At 32.1% G+C, this 25364-nt stretch overlaps 3 protein-coding genes across 13 annotated transcripts; all 3 read right to left on the bottom strand.

Annotated features, from left to right (window-relative positions):
* Positions 1-424: 424 nt before the first annotated feature.
* LOC101204684 (partner of Y14 and mago) lies at positions 425-14615 on the bottom strand. 11 transcript variants are annotated; one of them, XM_031889309.1, is made up of 7 exons: positions 11683-11922; positions 11186-11327; positions 10483-10545; positions 9506-9718; positions 8162-8281; positions 6932-7165; positions 425-902 (listed from the first exon to the last, which is right to left on the bottom strand). In XM_031889309.1, the coding sequence occupies exons 4-7, from the start codon at positions 9695-9697 to the stop codon at positions 756-758; spliced, it is 693 nt and encodes a 230-aa protein (XP_031745169.1). In that variant the 5' UTR covers positions 9698-9718; positions 10483-10545; positions 11186-11327; positions 11683-11922; the 3' UTR covers positions 425-755. The 11 variants fall into 11 exon arrangements, with proteins under 11 accessions (XP_031745169.1, XP_031745170.1, XP_031745166.1 ...); XM_031889310.1 differs by having other exon boundaries at positions 10479-10545; XM_031889306.1 differs by having other exon boundaries at positions 9506-9723; positions 10479-10545; positions 11683-11921.
* LOC101208300 (pentatricopeptide repeat-containing protein At4g11690) lies at positions 12590-14590 on the bottom strand. The gene has a single exon (XM_004137021.3). It carries the CDS (start codon positions 14371-14373, stop codon positions 12856-12858), a length of 1518 nt encoding a protein of 505 aa, XP_004137069.1. The 5' UTR covers positions 14374-14590; the 3' UTR covers positions 12590-12855.
* Positions 14616-15073: 458 nt separating the features above from the next.
* Positions 15074-20697, bottom strand: LOC101205790 (gamma-glutamyl peptidase 5). The gene is made up of 4 exons (XM_004136854.3): positions 20276-20697; positions 16468-16623; positions 16207-16374; positions 15074-15448 (listed from the first exon to the last, which is right to left on the bottom strand). The coding sequence occupies exons 1-4, from the start codon at positions 20582-20584 to the stop codon at positions 15308-15310; spliced, it is 774 nt and encodes a 257-aa protein (XP_004136902.1). The 5' UTR covers positions 20585-20697; the 3' UTR covers positions 15074-15307.
* Positions 20698-25364: the final 4667 nt, after the last annotated feature.

Here is a 25364-nt window from a genome sequence, read left to right on the forward strand (position 1 = left end):
AGTGATGAAAGTCTTCTAGTTCTAACCAACAATGATATTAAAAGGAAAATTAATTGCTGGAGGGATGAGAAGATTGAGGAGTGGTGGTTGAAACGAGCAGTGATTTTATCAGTCCTCACACTACACTTGAAATTTATTTGAAAAAAAAAGATATTCAAAGTCTTCTCCTTCACTTAAGTGAATTATTCATTAGTCGATTTAAGGCTCTAATTATTCATTAAAATGCAAGTATGGCGTGATGTAACTATTCATGAAATGGTGAAGAATATTGTTATTTACGTCTTATTTATTAATTTAAATGACTTCCATCGACGTTCATGATTATTTGCACAATTCTCTTTGAAATTTTTGTTAACATCTATAAGAAGTATGAACAATGGACACTCAAATTTCAAATTGCAAAATGGCTATAGCTCAAGCGAAATAAAATAATAAAACAAAATTCATTGATATTTTTCTAAATTTGATAAGCCAAAGTATTTGGTTCATCGTTATGATTGGAAATCACATAAATAAATCATATGTTTAGAGGCAAAAGAAAATCAATGTCTCCAAAACTATCTACAGTTTCAAGGAGTTGCTAAAACGTTTGAATAAAATGCAATTACACACGAGTAGAGTTTTACAGATGATTAGATTTTCGAAAAAGCAAATCGAAGTCCTTTTGGTTGTTGCAGCAATTCTGGTCTCTTTTTCTCTCATCATAAAGGAAAAATAAAAGTGAACAATGATGCTGTGCCTGCAGTCATTCTCATTCATGATGAAGAATTTAGTTTTAGCCTTTGTTCTTCTAGAAGCATTAGTTCGGAGCGCCAAGTTTCTAGTTTCGATAACTTGTTCGCCTGCTCTGGCTTCATATCTTGAAGTGGTGTTTTTTGCAACTGAGCTTCTGCCATTCGAATCTGCAAATCCAAACATGAGAACAATGCAAGGAAAATTATCAAAAAGATGTTGTAATGCATAAGACGGACTAAAGAAACTTGAAGAAAAAAACTCAAATCTTTAGCTCTCAACAAAGCTACCCATAATTCACTAAAAGAAGTTTATGTAAATGGTAGCTTAGATTGTTATAAGCTTTGGCACTGAGTTCTAATATTGCAAAAACAGATGAATTTCTCAAACAAGTTGTACTTGCATCAAGTACAAATAACATTATAGGCTTTTGAATCTTACAACTAGATTTCTTCCCAACTATGCTGAGACTAGGAAGAAGATTCATCAGGCACAGTGAAAATGTTGGAAAGCAGACTTCCTTATGATTTTGAACTCAGATTTTTCATGGTTCTTAGCATTAACAAAAGTAATTTCGTCAATTCGAACATGATGTGCTTTAAGAGGAAGCACTTTTCCTTTTAAAGGAATCAGAGCTTTTTACTCAACGACATATAAAAAAGCTGAACAACTTCTACATCTCTACAAATAACAAACAACCACCAGAATCATCTACAATAACCGTCTGAAAACTTATCCCAAACCCCAACTATAGTCTGGGGGGCTGTAACTAATTTGGCAGTTATATAATATATTCTTCCTGTACTATTAACTGTAAAACTAGAACTAATACTTATACAACTAGGAAAGGATGAGAAAGAATTTCAAGATTTCTCAATGTTGGATTTTTGAAACCTAATCATTCGTTATGGACTCATGTTTCCACCTCTTTAATTTTTAGGGTCTATCAACTTTGGTAACAAGACCTCGAAGTGGGAAGATGCAAGAGGAAAGCAGACTGAGAACTTATTGTATGAGGTTGAAGCATGACTAGGATTTATATGGGAAGATACGCAATGGACTCCATGGAGATAACAAAAAGTTTCAGTGGTAGACCTGACTCAGTTGTTATGAGAGAGATAGTTAAGAACCATGTAGAAGGAAACTCGCTTTGTTGGAATTCTTTCCTTTTTTTTCTAGGCTTTTTCCTTGTTAGAATCCTAGAATAATTATGGAAAGATTATGGGAATGTATTCCTTAATTTCCTAAATCTTTTCCTTTTTTATTCCATTGTGTACTCTATTTATTCTCCCTTGTACCTATTGCTTTATTCATTAGAAAATAATAACAACACAAACAATCGTGGTTTTTCTCCCGGTACTCGGGTTTCCACGTAAATTGGTGTGAACTCGTTGTCTCTCTTTTCAATATGGTATCAGAGCGGGACAATGAAAACACCCTAGAAACCCAAAAAAACCAAACCACTTATGAAAATCAAACAGAAGGGACAACCATCAATTTTAGTGCTGCCGTAGCTGCTGCCATCGATGCTCGGATGAGTGCTGCCATGGACGAATTATTAAGCCGGCTACAGAAAACGTCCGAAAATAATTTTCGTCATTACCGCAGTCGTCCGCGCCGTCACCGGACCACCACGCGCCTGGTTTTCTTCCTCAGACGGCGCCGACCATCCCATCTGTCCAACCCTTTTCTTCGTCCGCGGCCTATATTGCTCCCCACGCCCCGATTTATGTTCTGCCATCTAATTCCAATCGGCTACCATCGCTTCTGCCGTCAAATCTGTATGGCCAGCCACCCAATGATCCTAGCTACCATCCCGATGTTAAAAACTCTCAAATTCATTCAACATTTGAGGTTGGTGAATCTTCGGCATATTCCAACCGTAACGTGCAAGCTTCCTTGGGAATAGTTCATCAACAATTGGAAGGGCTTCGACAACAGATAGCAGCACTTGAGGCTACCTTAGGGACGATATCCACTCTACCGATGTATTCTGAGAATCCGGTAAACTCGTTCCCTAATGTATCCTCTCCTTATGTGACTAATACGGTGGCTCAGTCTTCCATCCACTCTGCTGCTTTTAGTGCAAGATCTTCTAACAGTAGCAGTGACAAGCATAATGGGAAACCAATTCCTGTCTGCGAGCATTGCAAAAAACAATGGCATACCAAAGAACAATGTTGGAAGTTACATGGTCGTCCCCCAGGAAGTAAGAAACGCCCTTCCAACGACAAACAGAACACAAGGCGGGCGTATGTGAGTGCCATTGTCCAATCAGGTATACCTCATTCCTTCGGTCTTGTTAGTATTGATGGGAAGAACCCTGGATTCTGGATTCTGGTGCCACAGATCATTTGACTGGGTCCTCTGAACATTTTGTATCTTACACTCCTTGTGCTAGGAACGAGACAATTAGAATTGCAGATGGCTCCTTGGTCCCCATTGCTGGAAAGGGGAAGATTTCTCCTTGTGCAGGGCTTTCCTTACATAATGTTTTGCATGTGCCCAAACTATCTTATAATTTGCTTTCGATAAGCAAGATCACTCATGAGTTAAACTGCAAAGCAATATTCTTACCTGATTCTGTCTCTTTTCAGGACTTGAGCTCGGGGAGGATGATTGGCACTGCCCGGCATAGTAGGGGACTCTACCTCCTTGATGACGATACCTCTTCTAGTAGCATTCCTAGGACTAGTCTCTTATCTTCCTATTTCACTACTTCTGAACAAGATTGTATGTTGTGGCATTTTCGTTTAGGCCACCCTAATTTTCAATATATGAAACATTTATTTCCACATCTCTTCTCTAAAGTTGAGATGACTACCTTATCTTGTGATGTGTGTATTCAGGCCAAACAACATCGAGTCTCTTTTCCCTCACAACCATACAAACCAACCCAACCCTTCACTCTTGTTCATAGTGATGTCTGGGGACCATCCAAGATAACAACCTCATCTGGAAAACGGTGGTTCGTAACCTTCATTGATGATCATACCCGTCTTACCTGGGTCTACCTTATCACTGATAAATCTGAGGTTTCCTCTATGTTTCAAAATTTCTATCACACCATTGAAACACAATTCCATCAAAAAATTGCTATTCTTCGGAGTGATAATGGTCGGGAATTCCAAAACCATAACCTTAGTGAATTTCTTGCTTCCAAGGGGATTGTTCATCAAAACTCGTGCGCCTACACTCCTCAACAAAATGGAGTGGCCGAGCGAAAAAACCGTCACCTTCTGGAAGTAGCCCGTTCCCTTATGCTTTCTACTTCCCTTCCTTCATACTTGTGGGGAGATGCTATTCTTACAGCAGCTCATTTAATCAATAGAATGCCTTCTCGTATTCTTCATCTTCAAACTCCCTTAGATTGTCTTAAGGAGTCCTACCCATCGACTCGTCATGTTTCTGAGGTTCCTCTTCGTGTGTTTGGGTGTACCGCTTATGTCCATAATTTTGGCCCTAATCAAACCAAATTTACCCCTCGGGCTCAGGCATGTGTGTTTGTTGGGTATCCCCCTCACCAGCGTGGTTATAAATGTTTTCACCCACCATCCAGAAAATACTTTGTCACTATGGATGTTACTTTCTGTGAGGATCGACCCTACTTTCCCGTTAGCCATCTTCAGGGGGAGAGTGTGAGTGAAGAGTCTAACAACACCTTTGAATTCATCGAACCCACTCCTAGTGTTGTGTCTAACATCATTCCTCATTCCATAGTCCTACCCACAAACCAAGTCCCCTGGAAAACGTACTACAGGAGGAATCACAAAAAGGAAGTCGGTTCCCCTACTAGTCAGCCGCCGGCTCCAGTCCAAGACTCTGAACCTCCTCGAGATCAAGGTATGGAAAACCCTACTGAACCCTGTACTAAGAATATGATAAGTGAGAATGACAGGTCTAATGTTGCTGTTCTTGAAAACGTGGAAGAAAAGGACAGTGGTGATGAGATTGAGGTCAGAATAGAAACCCGTAATAATGAAGCGGAACAGGGTCATACAGGAAAATCAGATGAGTATGATTCCTCTATTGACATTCCCATTGCTCTGAGAAAAGGCACCAGGTCTTGTACTAAACACCCCATTTGCAATTATGTTTCCTACGAGAATCTCTCTCCTCAGTTCAGAGCTTTTACAGCAAGCCTTGACTCTACCATAATACCAAAAGATATCTACACTGCTTTAAAGTATCCTGAATGGAAGAATGCTGTCATGGAAGAGATGAAAGCTCTTGAAAAGAATAGTACTTGGGACATTTGTACTCTACCTAAGGGACACAAAACTGTGGGATGCAAATGGGTGTTCTCTCTCAAATACAAAGCTGATGGTACTCTTGACAGACACAAGGCAAGGTTAGTTGCGAAGGGATTTACTCAAACCTATGGTATTGACTATTCAGAAACTTTTTCTCCAGTTGCTAAGTTGAATACTATTAGAGTTCTGTTATCTGTTGCTGTGAACAAAGATTGGCCTTTATATCAGCTGGATGTTAAGAATGCCTTTTTGAATGGAGACCTCGTAGAGGAAGTCTACATGAGCCCTCCGCCTGGATTTGAAGCCCAGTTTGGTCAGCATGTGTGTAAACTCCAGAAATCTATATATGGTCTGAAACAGTCTCCCAGAGCATGGTTTGACAGATTCACTACCTTTGTCAAGTCCCAAGGGTACAGGCAGGGACACTCTGATCATACTTTATTTACAAAGGTTTCCAAAACAGGAAAGATTGCTGTTCTAATAGTTTATGTGGATGACATTGTTTTGACTGGAGATGATCAGGCAGAAATCAGTCAACTAAAGCAGAGAATGGGCGATGAGTTTGAAATCAAGGATTTGGGAAATTTGAAATATTTCCTTGGAATGGAGGTGGCCAGATCTAAAGAAGGTATCTCCGTATCTCAAAGAAAATACATCCTTGATTTGTTAACCGAGACAGGTATGTTAGGATGTCGTCCCACTGACACTCCTATTGAATTCAACTGCAAACTAGGAAACTCTGATGATCAAGTTCCAGTTGATAAAGAACAGTATCAACGCCTCGTGGGTAAATTAATTTACTTATCTCATACTCGTCCTGATATTTCCTTTGCTGTGAGTGTTGTCAGCCAGTTTATGCAGACCCCTAATGAGGAACACATGAAAGCTGTCAACAGAATCTTGAGATACTTAAAATCAACACCTGGTAAAGGGCTGATGTTTAGAAAAACAGACAGAAAGACCATTGAGGCATACACTGACTCGGATTGGGCAGGATCTGTTGTTGACAGAAAATCTACCTCTGGTTATTGTACCTTTGTTTGGGGCAATCTTGTAACTTGGAGGAGTAAGAAGCAAAGTGTTGTGGCCAGGAGCAGCGCTGAGGCTGAATATAGAGCTATGAGTTTAGGAATATGTGAGGAAATTTGGCTTCAGAAAGTTTTGACAGATCTTCATCAGGAATGTGAGACACCATTGAAGCTTTTCTGTGATAATAAAGCCGCTATTAGTATTGCTAACAACCCTGTTCAACATGATAGAACTAAACATGTTGAGATTGATCGACATTTTATCAAAGAAAAACTTGACAGTGGGAGCATATGCATTCCGTACATCCCTTCGAGTCAACAGGTTGCTGATGTTCTTACCAAAGGGCTTCTCAGACCAAACTTCGACTTCTGCGTTAGCAAGTTGGGCCTCATTGATATTTACGTCCCAACTTGAGGGGGAGTGTTGGAATTCTTTCCTTTTTTTCTAGGCTTTTTCCTTGTTAGAATCCTAGAATAATTATGGAAAGATTATGGGAATGTATTCCTTATTTTCCTAAATCTTTTCCTTTTTTATTCCATTGTGTACTCTATTTATTCTCCCTTGTACCTATTGCTTTATTCATTAGAAAATAATAACAACACAAACAATTGTGGTTTTTCTCCCGGTACTCGGGTTTCCACGTAAATTGGTGTGAACTCGTTGTCTCTATTTTCAATAATATTAAATCCTAGGGAGATAGCCACTATAGATAAAACTCATGATCTCTTAGCCCTTTATCAAGTCATGTCCTCTAGAGGGACTTTAGTATCATAAAAGACTTTATCAAGACATTTAAACTTTGAACATAATTCAAATATTATTAAACATATATTTGCATGCAATGGATTGACAGTTTTTCACGAGACTTTGAAGCAAAGATGATTAGCAAGAGTCTACCATGGCAAATTTGTTCTCACCTTCTTTTTAGTTGCTCTAATTCTCTTGTCAAGGTCACTGGAAGGTAACTGTGGATCATCAATTGGCTCAGAAGAAGGGCTTTCAACTTTCAGATTGGTAGAAACAGAAAGTTCATTCATCTGGGAACTTAATGACTGGATGGGTTCCAACCTATTATCTACATATGCTTCCTTCGCTTCAGTGATCTCTTCAACAACCACTTGTTCCAAGACTTTGTCCTTCTCATGAGCTGCCTGGAGAAAAAGGAAAGTGAAGAAAAAAGCTTTTTGTTAGAAAATAAATAAACAGCTATCCTTAGACTCTAAATCATGGTCAAGTTAGAACCAGCACAAATATAAAAATATAAACTCAACCCGTGAGTTATTATATCATAAGATGCCTTTCTCAAAAAAACAAGGTTAAGTTGCATACGGTAAAATCCAAAGATGCAGATAAAATATCTTTCTAACTATTGATGTAGTAGGGACTAGTGGTTGATTAAATATTATCCTTGATTAATCCCATTTAGTATCTTTTCATCATTTTTAATACTTTCCTTTGCCTTTGTTCACCAATTGCTCACATATATTCATTACCATTTTGATTCATAATAAAGATTTGAGATGGAGTTATTGGAGAGCACTCTCCTTTAGTCACTTAGGCTACACCAGCTACACCAACTATTCAGATAGAAAAGCATGCCGATTTGAATACGGATGATCTTATTCCCCAAGTGATAATGGGAGGATAGAAGTCACAACCATGGTCGAAAATAGATAAGAGATAAAAAAAAGTAGTTTCTTATATATTTACCTATATTTTGTCCTACATTTTATTGCATATGAACACTAATGGCAATCTTCAATTTATGGTCCTCCCAAAAAAATTGTTCACGGGACAACTTAGAGAATCCTATATGAAAACTATCACAAGTTAATTGTAGGTCTAAAATAAAACTCTAGAACCTTTAGACTATATGCGACAACTCGACTCAATTTCTGAAAACTCTATTCCCAGAAGTTGCCATGGTTTACTTGAGGCTAATCATCGCAGCCATATATCATTTGAACGAGTTTCACCATCTGACTTTTTAATGACACACATGAGATTCTAAGATTCAGTTGACCATATTACCCAGGGAAAAGAAACAAAAAATTAACTCCCATTAAGATCTTCAAAAGAAATCCCCACAATATTTAAACTGTCATCAGAAACATAAAATATCCATCCCAGCAAAGGGAAAGACAAACCTGCAGTCGCTTCTCTTTCTTTCTCTCATTTCGCTTAGCTGACTTGGTCTTGGTTTTTACATCTGTTGTCGGAGGTTCATAGCCAGGAGGTCCATCGTGCGATGCCATCTCCTTTTTCCACTGTAGCACACAGAAAAAAGGTAATCCCAATGAATACCACAATGATGACTTCTAGGATACACTAGTATAGGAATTAAACATCTAGCAGAAAAATAATAGAATGAAATTGATGTCTTTCACTTGAATCATCAATTTTCCAGAACATATATTAAAATCTCTTTTGTTTAGAATTGTATCAGCCAATCATCATCATCTTACCGGAGAAAAAAATTGACCCACAAAACTGTTGGTTTGGTTTCTCAAGAAGCCCTACTAGGGAAAAGGGATCTATAATTAAGAAGAATGAGACCTAACAAGTAACTATTATAAAAAAAAGGTGACACAGCATCTAAGATAAACATTGAACATATTGAGGGGCCATATGTTGTTAAAGTCCCTCTCAACTTGTCTAAAGGTCCTACTGTTCCTCTTCCCCATAGACTGCACAAATGAGCACACTCCAAGATTAAATTTAAGCACAAAAAAAAAAGTCAATGAGGGTGATCTGCCTCATTTTCAATTTGTATATTGAATTGTGGATGATGCAAGAATTCCAATGAGTCCTGTATGATGTATAGGCCTCCTATCGAGGGAGCCTGATTAACAAGAGGCAGCTCAAGAGATGTGATTGTAGACTTAAGTTATATTGAATCAACAAAAGTTATATTGAATCAACAAGAGGCATGTACAATCTCTATACTTCCTTTTCATTAAAGATATAGGAAATGTATGGCATAAAAATGCTCATATCTTTGATTAAATTGTTAAAAAGGCACTTACTACACCAGTATCAGCAATAGCTCAACCTTTAAGTCACTCTCTACTTTCTCTAAGAAATCATGGGTTCAGAAGCCTCCAACCCACTCGTGAGGTATTATTTTCCGAAAAGGACTTTTAACTTCCATTATGTCATAATTTTCATTTTTCACAGTACTATTCCATCACGATTCATGTACATACATATTTTATTTTACTTTTGTGCATTTCCTCAAATGAAATGATTGTCTAATGTCATGGGCTACTGTATTGCACTCTGCTTTGCCCTTTGCTTCGTCCTTTACAACACACCAAAGTAAAAATTAACACAACGGTAGCTCAAAGGGCGATTTCATTTTCCTAGTATGAATTTTCATGAGCAAGGCACAAAGGGCAAACAAACTATATCTCAATACAAAAGGAAGGAGAAACAACAGAGTGCAGGAAAAGATGGAAAGAAGATAATGTATGCGCAAGAGGCACACATACCAGAGCCCCTTTGGACTGGTAAATTGCGACTTCTTCTTGTGGAACATAGCCGGCCCTAATCCGAATGGGTTTTCGAAGAGTACCATCGGGTCGCCTTGTTGGTGCTAGAATCCTTTCTCCTTCTTTTAGGGTTTTGCTCAGCTCCGTCATTTGCTTGCACAGATCTTCTCCACCTCCATCACTACTCCCCATCGCCTAAAAGGCAATTAATTGCTGAACTGCAAAAATTCAATATCATATTCAAAAAAGATTTCCACCTTATTTTGTCAATTACTCCAAACTGGAGCAAGTCATGTACGATGGCAAAAACTAAAAAGAGTTATATTCAAGGGAAATGACATGCTTCCTAAATCCTAAGTGGTTATTCTCTTAAGTGTCCATTTGTATTGGAAGTTTCTTATATCCATTGAAGGCCTTATGGAGGTTGAACCCATAACGATAACAATGCTGACATTAGCACAACATCAACAAAAAACATAGGCATGTTCAAACCTTTTATTCAATTTCTAGAACTTCATGACCTTTCAGTTCACTTCTATCATTTTGTAATAACACAGAAAGAAATCCTAAAATAAAAAATAAAAAAGCACAACCTAATTCTGTAATAATATACCATCTTTGTGAAGAACTCACAAGAGTTTTTGTTAGGGACATGATGCATAATCAAAGAAAGATAAGATATGATAAAGTGATCAATCTAAAATAACAATTACCTGCTTGGCTAATAAAAAACTTTAGTAAAGTAGACTAGTGGCAGAAACAAGAACTAACGAAATATGAAAACCCATAAATCCCCTTATCAATAAAAAAATTGACACTGTATTTTTTAAAAAGAAAAAAGAATCAAGCCAAAATAAAAATAAGAAAAAAAAGCCTCTCTCTACCTTCCAGAATTGAAAAATCAAAACAATAGAAAGCACAACTGCCAAACAGCCAAAGCATAGTAATATGTATGCAAAGAAAGATTACGCACATACATTCCTCAATAGCCAGCCAAAGCTTCTTCCCAAGGATCCTAAGGATCTACCCATTCATCAATCCTGAAAAGTAAAGGAAACCATCATCAAAATTCAAATTACAAATTTAAGAAATGGAAAACGTTTTTTTATATAAAAAGTAATGCTTATTGCAGAGCATTGATATCACTAATTAAAATAAATAAAAAGAAAATATATATGTGAAGACGGACCAACAAAATCATCTTTGATTATGACGAGCATAAGGGCTTTACTTGACACATAGATAACGTGAGATAACTTTGATTGTTTGCAACCCCCATATGACATAACCATAGAATTTTTTAAATTCTCACTCCTCATTTTGAATAGTATAGAATATTTTGCCATACAAATAAAAAAAGAAAAACTATACATAATTGAAAGATGAAAAAGAAAAAAGTTAGTAACAAGCTTTGCAGTTTGAGGAAAATAAGCTCAAAACCTAGCATTATGTTCTGCATCAATTCAAAACAGTATCATGCTGATTTGCTTCCATAATATGCAACATCAAATAGGCTCTTGAACCCTATACTTTCTTGCATGCTCACCAATCTTAATCAAGCTACTAATAAAACTAAAACTTGAAGGGGAAAAAACCCTAAACCCTATCATATGTAACATCCAATAGGCTCTTCATATTTTTGTTAGTTCTTGTTTTCAGGATTGATGAATGCTTGCTTACCTTTATGCATGGGCTCCCCCTCCTCTTTTTTCAGGTTTCTATGTATCTATCATGGCCCTCTCCTGCTTTTGATATATCATTCAGCAATGAACTGTTTCTTATCCAAAAAAGGGGGAAAACCTCATATCCTCAACAACTCATCCTTCAATTTCATACAAAAACACGTAATTGTTCAGATCATTCACTAGTTTTGAAGGACTTGTACACTAAAACCATTCTTCCTGTTACACTCTCACTTTAGACTCTTATTAAAAATGAGAAATTTTTTGTATCTAAATTTTGATTTTTTCAGTATAATTTAAGTTAAAATAAATCAGAACACGAATTGCAAACATAAGTACATCCAACATTTCTTTCACCTAGGGGTATTTGGCCCAAAAGAGGGAGTTCAGACGAAAATTGCAAACTCCACACCTAGTTTGGCCCATGAAGCTGCGGGAAAGAGTTAGAGAGAACAACGTGACAGAGAGAAGGAACAGAAGAGAAAAAAGACTTACCGGCATCGTTCGGCGGCAGTCGTCGTCGTCGTCCGGTAGAGGAGGTTGCGGCGGCGCTGGTGTGAAGAGACGGGCGAAGAGACGCACGCGGTGGCGGTGGCGGTTGAAGAAGGAAAACTTTTATGTACTTTTTGTTATTTTTTTTTAACCTAGTTGACTTAGTCAAACATCATACTTTTAGGCCTCTTTAGGCCCAATTTCAATTACTAAAGAGCCCAACCAAATATGATTTTGGGAATTGGATTGAAAGCCCAAATTTTGGGAAGTGGGTTGGAATGAATTAATAACTATAAGTTTTATACTTATTAATGTTCGAGCAAGGGTGCACCTCCACTCATCTCAACACACAAGATTCAATGTCCAACTGGGCTCAAACGGTTGATTTGTAGGTTGGTTTTAAGTGTACTTTAGGTTTTTATGAGATGACCTGCATGCTCGTTCGTATTTGGATTTAACATTTTAAACCTGATTTGTAATAAATAAACTCATTATGTTCTCATAGTTTCAACTTAACCATTTAGCTTTTTCACTTCACAATCTCATTTCTACTTTGCACCCCTCAAATTTACAGCAATTAATTTGATTACAATTCTCGTTCTGCTTCGTTCTTAATTACTAATGCATTTCAATATCCCTTAGATTCTCAGTAATCTTCAAGAAAAGAAAGAAGCGCAAGAGACAATCATAACTTTTTCTTCTTACTATTTTAAATTTTAACCAAATAAAAGGTTTGTTTTTTCTTTTAAAAAAAAGTGAATACTCATTCAAAATGTTATTAAAGTATATAAGAAATTTATTAGTAAAATATAAGCAATAATTCAAAATGTAATTTCAAGTATATATTGTTAGTATATTAGTAGTTTATTATTAGCACTCATTCAAATTTTCTTTAAAGTATGAGATTAGGTTAGGGTATCAATATTGTATCTACCCATTGAAAACAATATTATAGCATTAGTGTTTTTTCAACAGTTTCGAAAGTCCCATGAAACACATAAGGAAAATGCTTCACATAGACAAAAAAAAATAGAGTTAATTCTAAAAGAGTGAAATGGTTATCTAACGAACCTATTAACTTCTCATTCAACACGCCACAATTTTTTGTAAACTTCTACATCATTTGTTGTAGTTATGTCTTTGGTCTTATAAAAGCCTTTGTTGTTATTTTTATTTTTATGCACAAGATTTGGCTTGACCAACTTTACTACATAGAGATTCTGGAGGCTTCAACCCGGCTTCAGTCATCTCTTTAAGTAAACGTTTCGCCTCAATTGACTTCCCGTCCTTGCAAAGGATTTGAATGGTGGAAATATAACTAGCCACATTTGGAGTTACTCCATTTTTAACCATCTCTTCAAGAAACTTTAAGGCCTTGTAGGAGTTGCACTCTTTGCAGTACCCATTTATCATTGTATTATAGATAACATCATTAGGCTGTAGATGCATCTCTACCATTGATTTGTATAGTTTTGATGCCTCAACCATATTACCTTTTATACACAAACCATGGATTAGGACACCATAGGTATGCTGATCTGGGACCAAACCAATTCTCTTCATGAGATGAAACATCTCATAGGCTTTCTCTATATCATCAGATCGAACAAACGTATTCATCAAAATTGTATACGTCACTTTCGAGGGAGAAATTCCTCTGTCCTCCATCTCCCTCACTAACTCTGAAACTACAGAAGAATTTCCTACTTTAGAGAAACCTGAAATTAAAATATTGTAGGTCACTAGAGTTGGACATAAACCAATCAACTTCAGTTTTTCGAGATAACTTAAGGCCTTGTCCAACTGTCCAGTGTTACACAACCCATCCATCAACATGTTAAATGTTCTAGTAGTTGGATTTATATGAGCTCGTTTCATTCGTTCTAACAATCCTTCTGCTTTCGACACTTGTCCCTTCCGGCATAACCCACCTATTAGAATATTGTATGTGACTGCATTACATGCCACCCCTCTTTTAGATATTTCATCAAATACCTTAAAGGCAAGGCTCAATTTTCCATCCCTACAATATTCAGTAATGAGACTGTTGTAAGTATATAAATTGGGAAGCACCCCCACAAGCTTCATCTTCTGGTAAAGCTCAAAACCATCCTTCTTGTAACCTTTCTTGAAAAATCCATTGATCATGATAGTATAAATATATTGGTTAGCAGCCAAACCAAGGTCATCCATCCTAGAAAACATTACTTTAGCTTGATCAATGTCACCATTTCTGCAACAAGCTTCAATCAAGATAGTGTATATAAAAACATTAGGAGACACACCCATCGTCTCCATTTGAGCCAAAAGCTCAAAGCCTTTACTTACATTGCCATTTTCACAAAAGGCTTTAATCGTAATCCCAAAACTATACACATCAAACTGAGTCCTCCCCAAATATTCAGTGAAAAACCCCCAAGTTCTATCCAGATTCCCTGATTTAGCAAGTAAATCCAATGCATTATTGAAAGAGAAAGAACTCGGAGAATGCCCTTTAAGGACCATTAGTTTAAAACTATCAAGGGATTGTTCTAATAGTTGAGACTGAAAAGAAGCATTGATAACTGCATCACGGGGACGACCACAAACAGATTCAGAATTCAGATTTCGTTGTGTTGAAGAAATAGTGAAGAAATATGAGGTGATCCGATTAGAAAGAAATGGGTACACGAAGCCAATAGATTTGGGCACCATAAATACGAGAATAAATCAGGAACTAAGAATTATATATGAACAAGACAAAATCTAACAAAGAAAAGAAGGGAATAAAAAGACTTGGGATTTCTGTAGCAATTTCTCAAAAATGCTATAACAAACTTCTATGAAACTTACCAAACTCTAACACAAAACCAAAATCATCGGCGGGCATTAGATATTTAAATAGAGAGAGAACGAGTGGAGGAGACGGTAGACTTACCGGCGGCAATTGTTGTACGGTGTGGGTGTTATAGCGCGCTGAGGTGACTGAAGAAGAAGGAGACGGGGGCGAGAGGTAGAGTGAGGAAAAAGAAAACGAGGACTCAAACACCAAACTTTCAGCCCATCTTTTAGGCCCAATTTCTCCCAAACTCTAATTTAATAAGCCCACAAAGCCCAAACAAAACTAAATCAATATATATATTCTTTTTTTGTGCATAGGAAGATTAAACCACTAATTTAAATGTGAAAATAAAACAAAATCATAGCATACTAGGAGCTTAGCCAAAATCAAAACATTACAAACTTTGTAGATCCAAAAATCGTGTTAATTTAATAAGACATTTGTGTGATCGAGTTAAATACTTTACTATCTCTAATTCAAAACGTTCTAATAGTGTTAATCGTCTTTTTCTTTATAAATCCACGATTGTATGTGTCTTGAGATAGAAAACCTAAGCTTAGTTGGATCATAGGATAAGTTTGATAATCGGAAAGAAAAACCCTACAATAAAGTTTTAAATCAAAATCCCAACATTTAATCCTTGAAGTCTAAATTGAAAAAGAAAAACAAAAAAATATAAATCTCCATTGCTAAGTGCAATAAATTATTTGCCTGCCTCCTTCCTATTATTCAATCTGCTTTGAGGTATACTTTTCTTATATACACATACTCTATACTCTCTTCTTCTTCTCTCTCTCTTTGATTTATCTAAAATATTATGATATTGTTATTGTTATTATTTATATCATGAGATGTTCCTTTGAGAAAGTTGATGCATAGCTTCTTCCATGCCTCTCTCTCTGGCTCTCCATCTTCCACTTTAACCTTCAACTCTTTCGCATATGTTTCCTATACAAAAACAATTTAATTACATCATTAATGAAAAAAAGAGTTTGATACTATTTTGGAGATTTTTTCATTTTCGGGATGGTATCTTTCTAGGGTTTAGATTTTGGAACTAGTTTCTATTTGGTGTCTAAGTGTTTGAAAATGTTGCATATTTAGTTCGTTTGAGTTTAACTTCAAATTTAGTGTTTAGGTTTTATTATTAATGTTTGTTCTAGATTTTTGTGTTTTGTTCCCATTGGAAACCCTATATTTCAAGGTATACAAATACATAATTCATGAAAAATAGCAATTCATTACAATTCTTGTCACTAAAATCGAAGTTATTTTAATACTTATGAACAAGTGAAAACAAAACTTAATTTTAGGGTGAATCTTTTGGAACCTACAAACTAGATTAGAAGAACTAAAACCAAAACTAACAATTTTGAAACTTGGAAACTAAACTTATAATCTTGAAGATTACACTCATGAGTCGTTCACTTATTTGTCTGAAAAAGTTTGTAGTCTACGTTTTAAAAACTTGAATTTCATATCGTTTTAACTTCTTACAATGTAGGTCGGTTTTATGATAAACAACTTTTTTTATAGAGTTTTCAACTTTGTATACCTAGCAACGTAACTCCTCTTCTTACCCTCAAACAAGAAGGTAAACTAGCTTTTAACTAGGTGCAATAACCTAATATTTTGAATAATTAATATGTGTCAATAATTCATAAATCTATAAAATTTATATCAAAACGATCAAACGTTGAGCATACCATGATGAGATTATGTTGGACAAGACGGTCGATAAGGTGCAAAAGAATGTCCATAGTGTACTCGGGATGGCCTTGGATTCCCATCATGTGATCTCCATACTTGAACATTTCGATTCTCGTCTTTTCTGACCATCCGATCACTTCAGCCTTTAACGGAAGTTCCCGAACCTACAAAATTTTTCATACATCACACCGTATTGGATCATGATCAGGCTGAGAAGTTGTAATGTGGGAGCGAGTTTACTTAACAAATATACATACCTCATCTCGATGACACTCGATTATCGATAACGTTAATGGGATCTTTAATGATGATAAGGCTTTTGAGCTAGATTGTGACACGTGTATGGCCCTGATTCCAATGTCCCATCCTGAGGTTGCCCTACCCGTCTTTCCTCCCAATGCACGACACAAAATCTACATGTGACAGTAATCAACTCTACGTTATTACATTTTTTAGGAACTTACACAAATAACATCAATTTTCCATTTTATTTTCATAAAATTAAATTTTTTAAATTAATTTTAGTAACTTTATTGTATTTTTATATTTGGTACTTATATTTTCCATGAATCTAATATTTTGTTTCTTTAAGGTTCATTTTTAATGATATTTAATAATATTCATTTAAGAAAATAATATATTTTGAATATATTTTCAAAATTTACAATAAAAAATAACAAATATAACAATAATCATTAAAAAAAAACAAAGTCAATCAATTAGGAAGTTAGGAATGTACCAAAATGATATTTTAACCATAAAAGTACTCAATCTAAAATTACTAATTGAAAATTTAAAAGGAAAAATAAATCTAAACATGGCTAAATGACATTAATTGTTAATTATTATGATGATTAAACCTCTTTTAATTACAACCATTAGATTTAAAAAATAACATTAATGTATATGCATATGTATGTATGTATATTTAGGAAATTAAAGAGAACTATCCTCCAAATCTAAACTTTCAAAACTTATACCATTAAGACAATAAGACAACTTAATAAGCTTATAATATGAATTGGATGACACCTAGAAAAATAAAAAAAAATATACTTATAATATTTCTTTTAAGAAACAAAGAAAAAACTATTATATAAACAAAGAGATATTGGATGACAAGAAAATGGATATGAAAATACAAATTGGATTGCACCCAAAATTGGCTTTTTCTCTGCTTTATATTCTTTCTTATATATTACCCCTAATATTTGTTTTGATTCACTGTATATATCTTAGCCAATTGAAATATAATAGAAAATATAAACGGATGCATTCGCCGAGTTTAGACCCTAACTTGATGTAGCATGACCCAAACATAACCTTTTAACATGTAATGCCTTTATCATTTTGTTTTCAATTTTCTACTCGTTTATTTAAAATTTATTTTGTGAAACAGTTACAAATATAATCAGGAGAAAAATATTAGCATATCTAGTAATATTTTAAATAAATAAAAAATATAATAATAAAATCTATTGAGATTGATAGACTATTGATTATATCCTTAGAAGTCTATCACATATTGATATAAATCATTGATAGACAACACTTAGATTATCATCCACGAAATTGAATATATATATCAAATGAAACACACGTCGTGCCAACTAATTTCCACCATGTTTTGTCTTTTGAGATAAAGTGATGTTTTTGGGCACGTGCTTAGTTGGATGAGAATTTATATTCATCAAAAGGGTTATTAATATATATATATATATAATTAATGCTTGAAAACTTGAAATTCAACCATAAAAAAAAAAAAGAAAAAAAAACTATACTCAAATTGCTGAATACATTATTACTATTGGAATATGAAGTACAAAATTCCCCCAACTTAGACCAACCAAATTAGGAGTCAATGAACTATCTTCAAAAAGAAAATAACTTCGAAAGATTTTAAAAAAGAAAAATAGTACATAGAGAGATTAACTCAAAATTCATAATTCTATCACTTATTTCAAATTCAATTTTGGCATAAAGTTTCAGTCAATTAATTTATTGCAGAAGTAAAGAATAAAACTCTTATATATATATGTAGATAGATAGATAGATATTCATGAGAATAATTCATTATATAGTTTGTCTCTTTCTCTTGTACTAAAGAAAAAACAAAAGAAAGAAAGAAAAGTCTCTTTCTGCATATGACCATTTAACAATAAATTATGATTAAATACCTAATTAAAGGCTTTTTCTAAAGAGAATTAAATACTTTATTTTTATTGGTGAAGAATTTAGCTTAGCTATATATATATATATATTTATATAATGTGTGCATGTAATGTAATGTAATGTAATGTGTGCAAAAAAGGTACACCTACTCTCATTGGGGAAATGACCCATGATCCACCCACATGGTTTATGTCTATTCATTTCTACTATTTTCTTTTTATAATTTTCCAATTTTCCATTATCCTTTTTACATGGAGTTTTGTGAAAATTTGTCATTCTTGCTTTGTAAATATTCAACTTTTTTTTTTTTTAATTTGAAAAAAATTGTAGTGTTTGTTTGGTAAAAAATGATCATACAAAAGTGTGTTTTGATTAAGCTATAAAGACTACAATTAAACATATTGTTACAATTAGTGTCTTTTCTTTTGTTGATAATAATTAATATATCTATTTTACTCTAAGTTAATTGTTTAAGAATTTATATGATTTTTTCTTTAGAAAGTTGGGGTTTAAAAGATGTTCAAATTACCTAATTTTCCACCTAAGAGAAAATTTGCGGCTTCAAAAAGCCTCAAATTTACTCAAACAATATATATCAAATAATTTTAAAATATATAGTTTTTGAAAGTTAATACAATTCAGTAATTATGGTAAATATATATACAATACAAAAGAGGGGAAAAAAGAAAAAACGTAAAACAATGTATTGATTAATGACATTAACAAAAATTTAATGACGTGTAAAAAATTTATTACTTTCATTTATTATTTATTGACCATCTTATTTTATAATTTTCAATAGTATCACTAATTAATAATAATTTTCACTTCATTCTACTTGATCAATTTGAAACTAATATTTTTTTTTTTTTTTTTGAAATTTTGTTCTTCAATTCAAAAGTAGTCAATTCATTCCACAAGAATATTGACTCATACAAGTTTTCTGCCATTCAAACAAAAACTTTATAGATTTAAATCTACAATATCACAATATCACTAACATATTTCTAGTCAATTGAGAATTATATTCTTACATTATTCTTTTTTTATTTAAATTAAATCTATAGTATTATTACTATTTAAGTCCATTTAATTATTCTTTTTAACTCTCTTTTTGAGACAGAAAATATCAATTATAAACCTAAACCTAAAGTTCAGCACTATCCATTTAAATCATATAAACTAGTAATTTTACAATGTTATATCCATTTAATTAGTTTTAAATGAATAGATATATCAAATTAGATATCTTTATAAATTTTTAAAGTCTAATTTGATATAATTATAAAGTTTAAAGTTTAAATTGATATAATTATTAATTTATAATTAAAATGAGAAAAGTGTGCTCCTATCGAACATAGGCACAATCCATTTTCGGCTTTTTTTTTGTTTTGTTCTGTTTAATTTCGTCGAATAAATAAAATAAATTATTTTCATCCCACAAGATTCCTTGTCACCCACTAATTTTTTTCTCTTTATTTTTCCAATAAATAAAAAAAAATAACCATTACCAAAATCATCAAACTCTACCTTTCTATTTCCATTCCAATTTCTTACAATTTGTTTGTTTTCTTTTTATCTATAATTATCATCTTCTCAACCAAAGAACAACCACAACTCTACATTATAGAATCAAAGAAATTAGTAGGATGTGGAAACAACTGATCAAATTCCATGCAACTGATTTTAACTATAATATATTGAAAAACTTTTATCTATATAAGATGATCATCATCATCTTCTTATTCTTATAATTCATCTTCCATTTTCAACCACTAAATATTCAACAATGATGATGCTGATGAGATCATAGCATTTAATAACCATTAATGACAAGAATTTATAGCCATAGCCCAAAAAAAATAATAGCTGTAACGATTTAATTTTACGTACCTGATGGCCGAAGCAAATTCCGAGGACTTTCTTCTTCAAGGCGTTCAACTTCTTTAACAAAAGAAGGAGCTGGCAGATCCAAGGGTCATTAGAATGGGCGTCACTACAGCTTCCGGTGACGACGAAACCGTCGTAAATCCCGATATCGGCATCGTCGGGGAAATGACCGGCGGTGACTCTGTATGAGTCCCAAATTTCGCCTTCTTCACCCAACATTTTAACGAAGACCCCAAAGTACCCTCCGTGTTTCTTTTTGACGTACTCTGGATCCTCTGCACACAGAAGCACGGCAAATCGCTTTCCCACCATTTTTTCCGGCCGGCGAGGTTTCTCTCTCTAGGATTTTAGAGAGAGAGAGAGGGAGAGGAAGAGAGTTTTTTTTTTTTTTGTGTATAATTTTGTTTTCAAATTGATTGCATGCTTTTAGGGTGGGAATGGAGAGAGGGTTGAGATTTTATACGGAGAAGTTACCTAAAAGGGCAGGTGTTTTTGGGGTTTTTTACCATTTTGCCACAACATTTTTGTTAATTTAGAGAGATTTATTTTTTTTCTCTTTTCCAACACAGCTATATATTCAATATTTACAACTTTCATTTGCTTAATTATTATCCTATTTGAGTTTATAGTTCTTAATTTTGTTTGTAAAAAAAGAAAAAAGAAACTCTCATCTTGTGTTATGATCGGAAATTAATTAGGGTTTTTGAAGTGAATGTGTGTTCTCTTGGGTTGAATTTTATTTTCGAATTAATTTATAGAGAAATTGTCTCGTATGAAATTTTTTTATATAAAAAACAGGCAAGCATCGTTTTCTTTTATATATAAATTGTGTGACAAATATGACAAGTAATTAATGTTATCAGATGTTGTTCGTTTTTAAATTTGTTTCTTTTGCAATTTAGAAAATGTCGTGACATGTGCACTATAATCATAATTTCAAATCAATTTAAAGGATTCAAGTTATTTGTATTTATACATTATAAAAATTGTTAACTTTTGAGTATAACTCAACTATAGTTAAAGACACGTTATTGATCTTCAAAAATTTATGTTCATCTTCGAAAAAAAGTAGCTATAATTTATGTTGACGTAACTAATCAAAATTTAAATATATTTTATGGGTATTTATAAGACGTGTATTAGAGATATTGATAAATATTCTTTAATATCAATGTCAAACTCTTTTTAATTATAAATATTTCAACTTACAAATGAACGTTTTAATTCTACTTATAAAGTTATAGTAATTGAGATCATAACATTAATATATATTTAATTGTTTATACATTTTTTTTAACAAAACCGTAATACAATTTACTTTTAAGTTAAATATTTAAATCTCCAAACCTAACATCATGCAATTAATAAAGGAAATTAATCAATTTGAATATATATATATATATTATTTGTAAAGAGAACTTAACTGTATGAATTATATTTGCAAATATAACAATATTATATTAAAATTTAAAAAACAATTAAATTTATGAATATTTGCAAATATCCTAATTAGGTCAAAAGTAAAAGTATTAATAAATATAGCATAAATTGATTAAAAGAAAAATTTAGATAAAGCAAAATTTAAATACAAGGTTTCAAGTCGATCAACGATAGACTTCTTTACTACTGCTAGAATTATCAACAATAAAATAAAGAGTTAATGGTGGAAAATAAAAAGTTATTCACAAATTATCAAATTTTAAATACCGAGGTTGAAGTTCAATTAGTATCGTTATTTTACACGCTTAATTAAAAATGTTATATTATACACTTAATTATGGATTCTAAATACACGTTAGTATTAATTAAATTTTGAGTTGGTAACCCTACCAACTACTTATCAACCAAATTAAATTTAGATTCACACAACCCCACATTTTTTAAAAGAAAACTATATGAAATACACAAACTTTAATTTCCTCCCTCATTAAAATAGCATTTAAAAGAAATGAATGCATAAAAAGTAAAATTAGAAGCTATAAATTATGAAATTATATCATGAGACAAAATTGTCTCTCCATACAATTTGTTATTACATTTTTGGTAGTTTTAAATGTATTAAATTTGTCCCCTAACACAATGTTATGTATATAAGAAGAAAGTGAAAATAATGAACAAATTTATAACCTAAAGTTATTGAAGGTACCAAAGTAATTAATTAATTCACAATACCTTATTTATATATTTATTTACTTTAATTCCTTCTCTTTTTAATTTCTTCACTCTTTGCTTATAAATTTCATGAAAAATATTTATAAATATGAATAAAAAGAATTAAAGAAAGAATGTAAAAGAGAAATTAAATATGGTCCAAATTTAAAAGAATATCTCTAGCTATGTTACCTAATTATAACCTTTAATTTATATCTTGATTTGGTGATGATTCACTCAAAGATATTGTTGATTAACAATTAAATAAGTAATATAGTTATATAAAACTCATTTTCTTCATTGTGAAAGAAAATGTATATTATTATTTGATGATAAAATTAAAAACATATATCTATTTTATATTCTATACATTTCTTTTTTATAGATTAATTACTCGAGTCTTTTTTTTTTCAATAATAATAGAAAAACAAAGTTGTTTTTTAAAATTATATATCATTAATTGTAATCTTTTATATTTCTTCAATGTAATGCAAAGACATTTAAATTACGAACTTTGGTGTCTAATAGGTTAAAAAAATATGTGTTTCCATACAAATTAAAAATTTATAATTCATGTATGATAAATTCCTAGCCAGTTAAATTTATCTTACTACATTAAATTCAAAATTGAAAGTCTAAGTCTAACTTTTAAATAAAATCAAAATTTTAGAGTCAAAATGTAAGTAAGTTAAAAAAAATACATTAAGGAGAAATAATACTTAATGCATTATGGACATCGCTGATAATTAGTACCTCTAACTAAACTGTTTCGTCAAACTTTTTATTTTTTTCTTATTTCTTGCACTAATATTTTAATTATTTGTTCAATGTGTATGATGAGAAGAAGATATCTCAAAATACATTTTGATATTACTCGAATGTTAGGGCTGAATTTTTGATTATGTATGGAGATATATTTAAATAGAGTTGGAATAAGAAGTAAATATATATATATATGAATATGAAATAAATTGATATAATATGGGAAAGAAGAAAGAAAAAAGAAAAATGGTTAAGTCAACAAAATAGCAAATTAAATTGGAAAATAGAAAAATATCAATCCTACAAAGATTGTATGGTTAAGGTGTCTCTCTCATAAAACGTCGGTGGATTTAATTCCCATGAGTTATATATATATTTATATGGATTTAGTAACTATTTCATATTTTGTTTTTTTTATTTATCTTTAATTTTTAGAAATTAAGTATTTTAATTTATTTATCAAAGATTGGTCTTTTTGTTCTAAGTATAAAAGTTGAATTATTTACCCTAATTTTTTAGTAATTATTAATTAGGGTCTATTTCATAAACTATTTGTTTTCTGTTTTTAGTTTCTAAGAAAATGGGCGTGCATTTGGTAATTAATTTTTTAAAATTTTAAAACAAGAATTTCTTTTTAAATTACAAAAGAAAATTTAAAAATGAAAAAAAAGCTTTTGTTTTTAAATTAGTTACCAATCTTTTCAGTAAAGAAAAATTTGAAAACACAATTTAAAAAACAGAAACAAAACAACGAATTGAAATGATTACTAAAGACAGTTTTAGTTTTTTGTTTTTAAAAATTAAATTTATAAAACGCTACTTTCACTTCAAAAATATTATTTTACATTTTCAAAACCAACTCAAAATTTAAAAAGTAAGAAACTAATTATTTATTTTACTTTTTAAATATAACGAACCATTCAAATCTCTTAACGAAATTTGCTTAATTTCTAAAAAAAAAAACAAAAAGTAAAATATACATCTTCGATTTTTTTTAACTATTGGTAAAATGTAGATAACAAATAAAAAAGAATAGAGGGGATGGATATTAATTTTAAGGCTAATTTTTAAAAATGTAGAAAAATTAAATAGTTACCAAAATATGCATAATAGTCGGTTTATAATCATTTCTTTTCATAACTATTTATGTTATATATTTATCCTTCGTTATCCCGAAAACGTTCTTCATCTCCTCGACCCTTTTTTAAAGAAAAAATGAAGAAGAAAAGTTAGAAAATGAATGTGGTTGTATTGTTGGGGAAGATGTGAATCATGGAATGAATATGATTCATCATCTTTAACAAAATTAAGTTTTAGTAATTCAACACAACTCTCTTTCCTTTTCTTTTTCTCTCTTTCTTTCTTTCTTTTCTCCCCCAAAAACAACTCATTTTATTTGCCAAATCCTCAACTGTTAGCCATTTTATTGGCAAAGTGCTTTACACGATTGCCCAATATCAATTTGGTTTTCCAATAATCACTCAATCTCTCTTCTTCTTCTTCTTTGTATCACACTCAATCATCACTACCTTCCCTTCTCCTTTTTATTATTGGTTTTCAAACGTTATTCCACATCCTTTTTTTTTCTTTAAAAGTATTATTATTTTTAGTTACGTTACGTTGAAAATATTGGATCTCATCTATGATTGTCGTTTTTCTGTGTTTTTGTATTCGTATATATTAACATGTGGAACTCATTTTCAAAATTCGTTATGAAACATGCAAATTGATTAAGGAGTGGAGGGTGATTAGTATAATCTCATTGTGTGTTTGAAAATTACATTAAACTCACTACCTATCATTTCTGCTATTAATATTATAACTATTGTTACAATATGATAGTATAATTATGGATTTTACTCACATTTATTATTGTTAACGTTTCTACAAACATTAATTAGGTATTGTAAAAGATAAACGTGACAAATTTATAACAATAATTAGTAAACATGATTAAAAAAAAAAAAAATAAGTCCACCAATTTTAATTATGAATTAGTAAGCGTGACCTTAGTCCAAAGCTTTGAAATTTTGCTAACGATATAGCACAATGAAGATTCAATATTATAGCGTTATTATAACACAATTATACATTTAACTTTTTTTTATTGAAATTTAATCCAAATAAATAATATTTAATTGAATCGAAATAATTAATTTAATCCAATTATGATAAATTT

This window comes from Cucumis sativus, chromosome 7 (genome assembly GCF_000004075.3).
Source record: "Cucumis sativus cultivar 9930 chromosome 7, Cucumber_9930_V3, whole genome shotgun sequence".
NCBI lineage: Eukaryota > Viridiplantae > Streptophyta > Magnoliopsida > Cucurbitales > Cucurbitaceae > Cucumis > Cucumis sativus.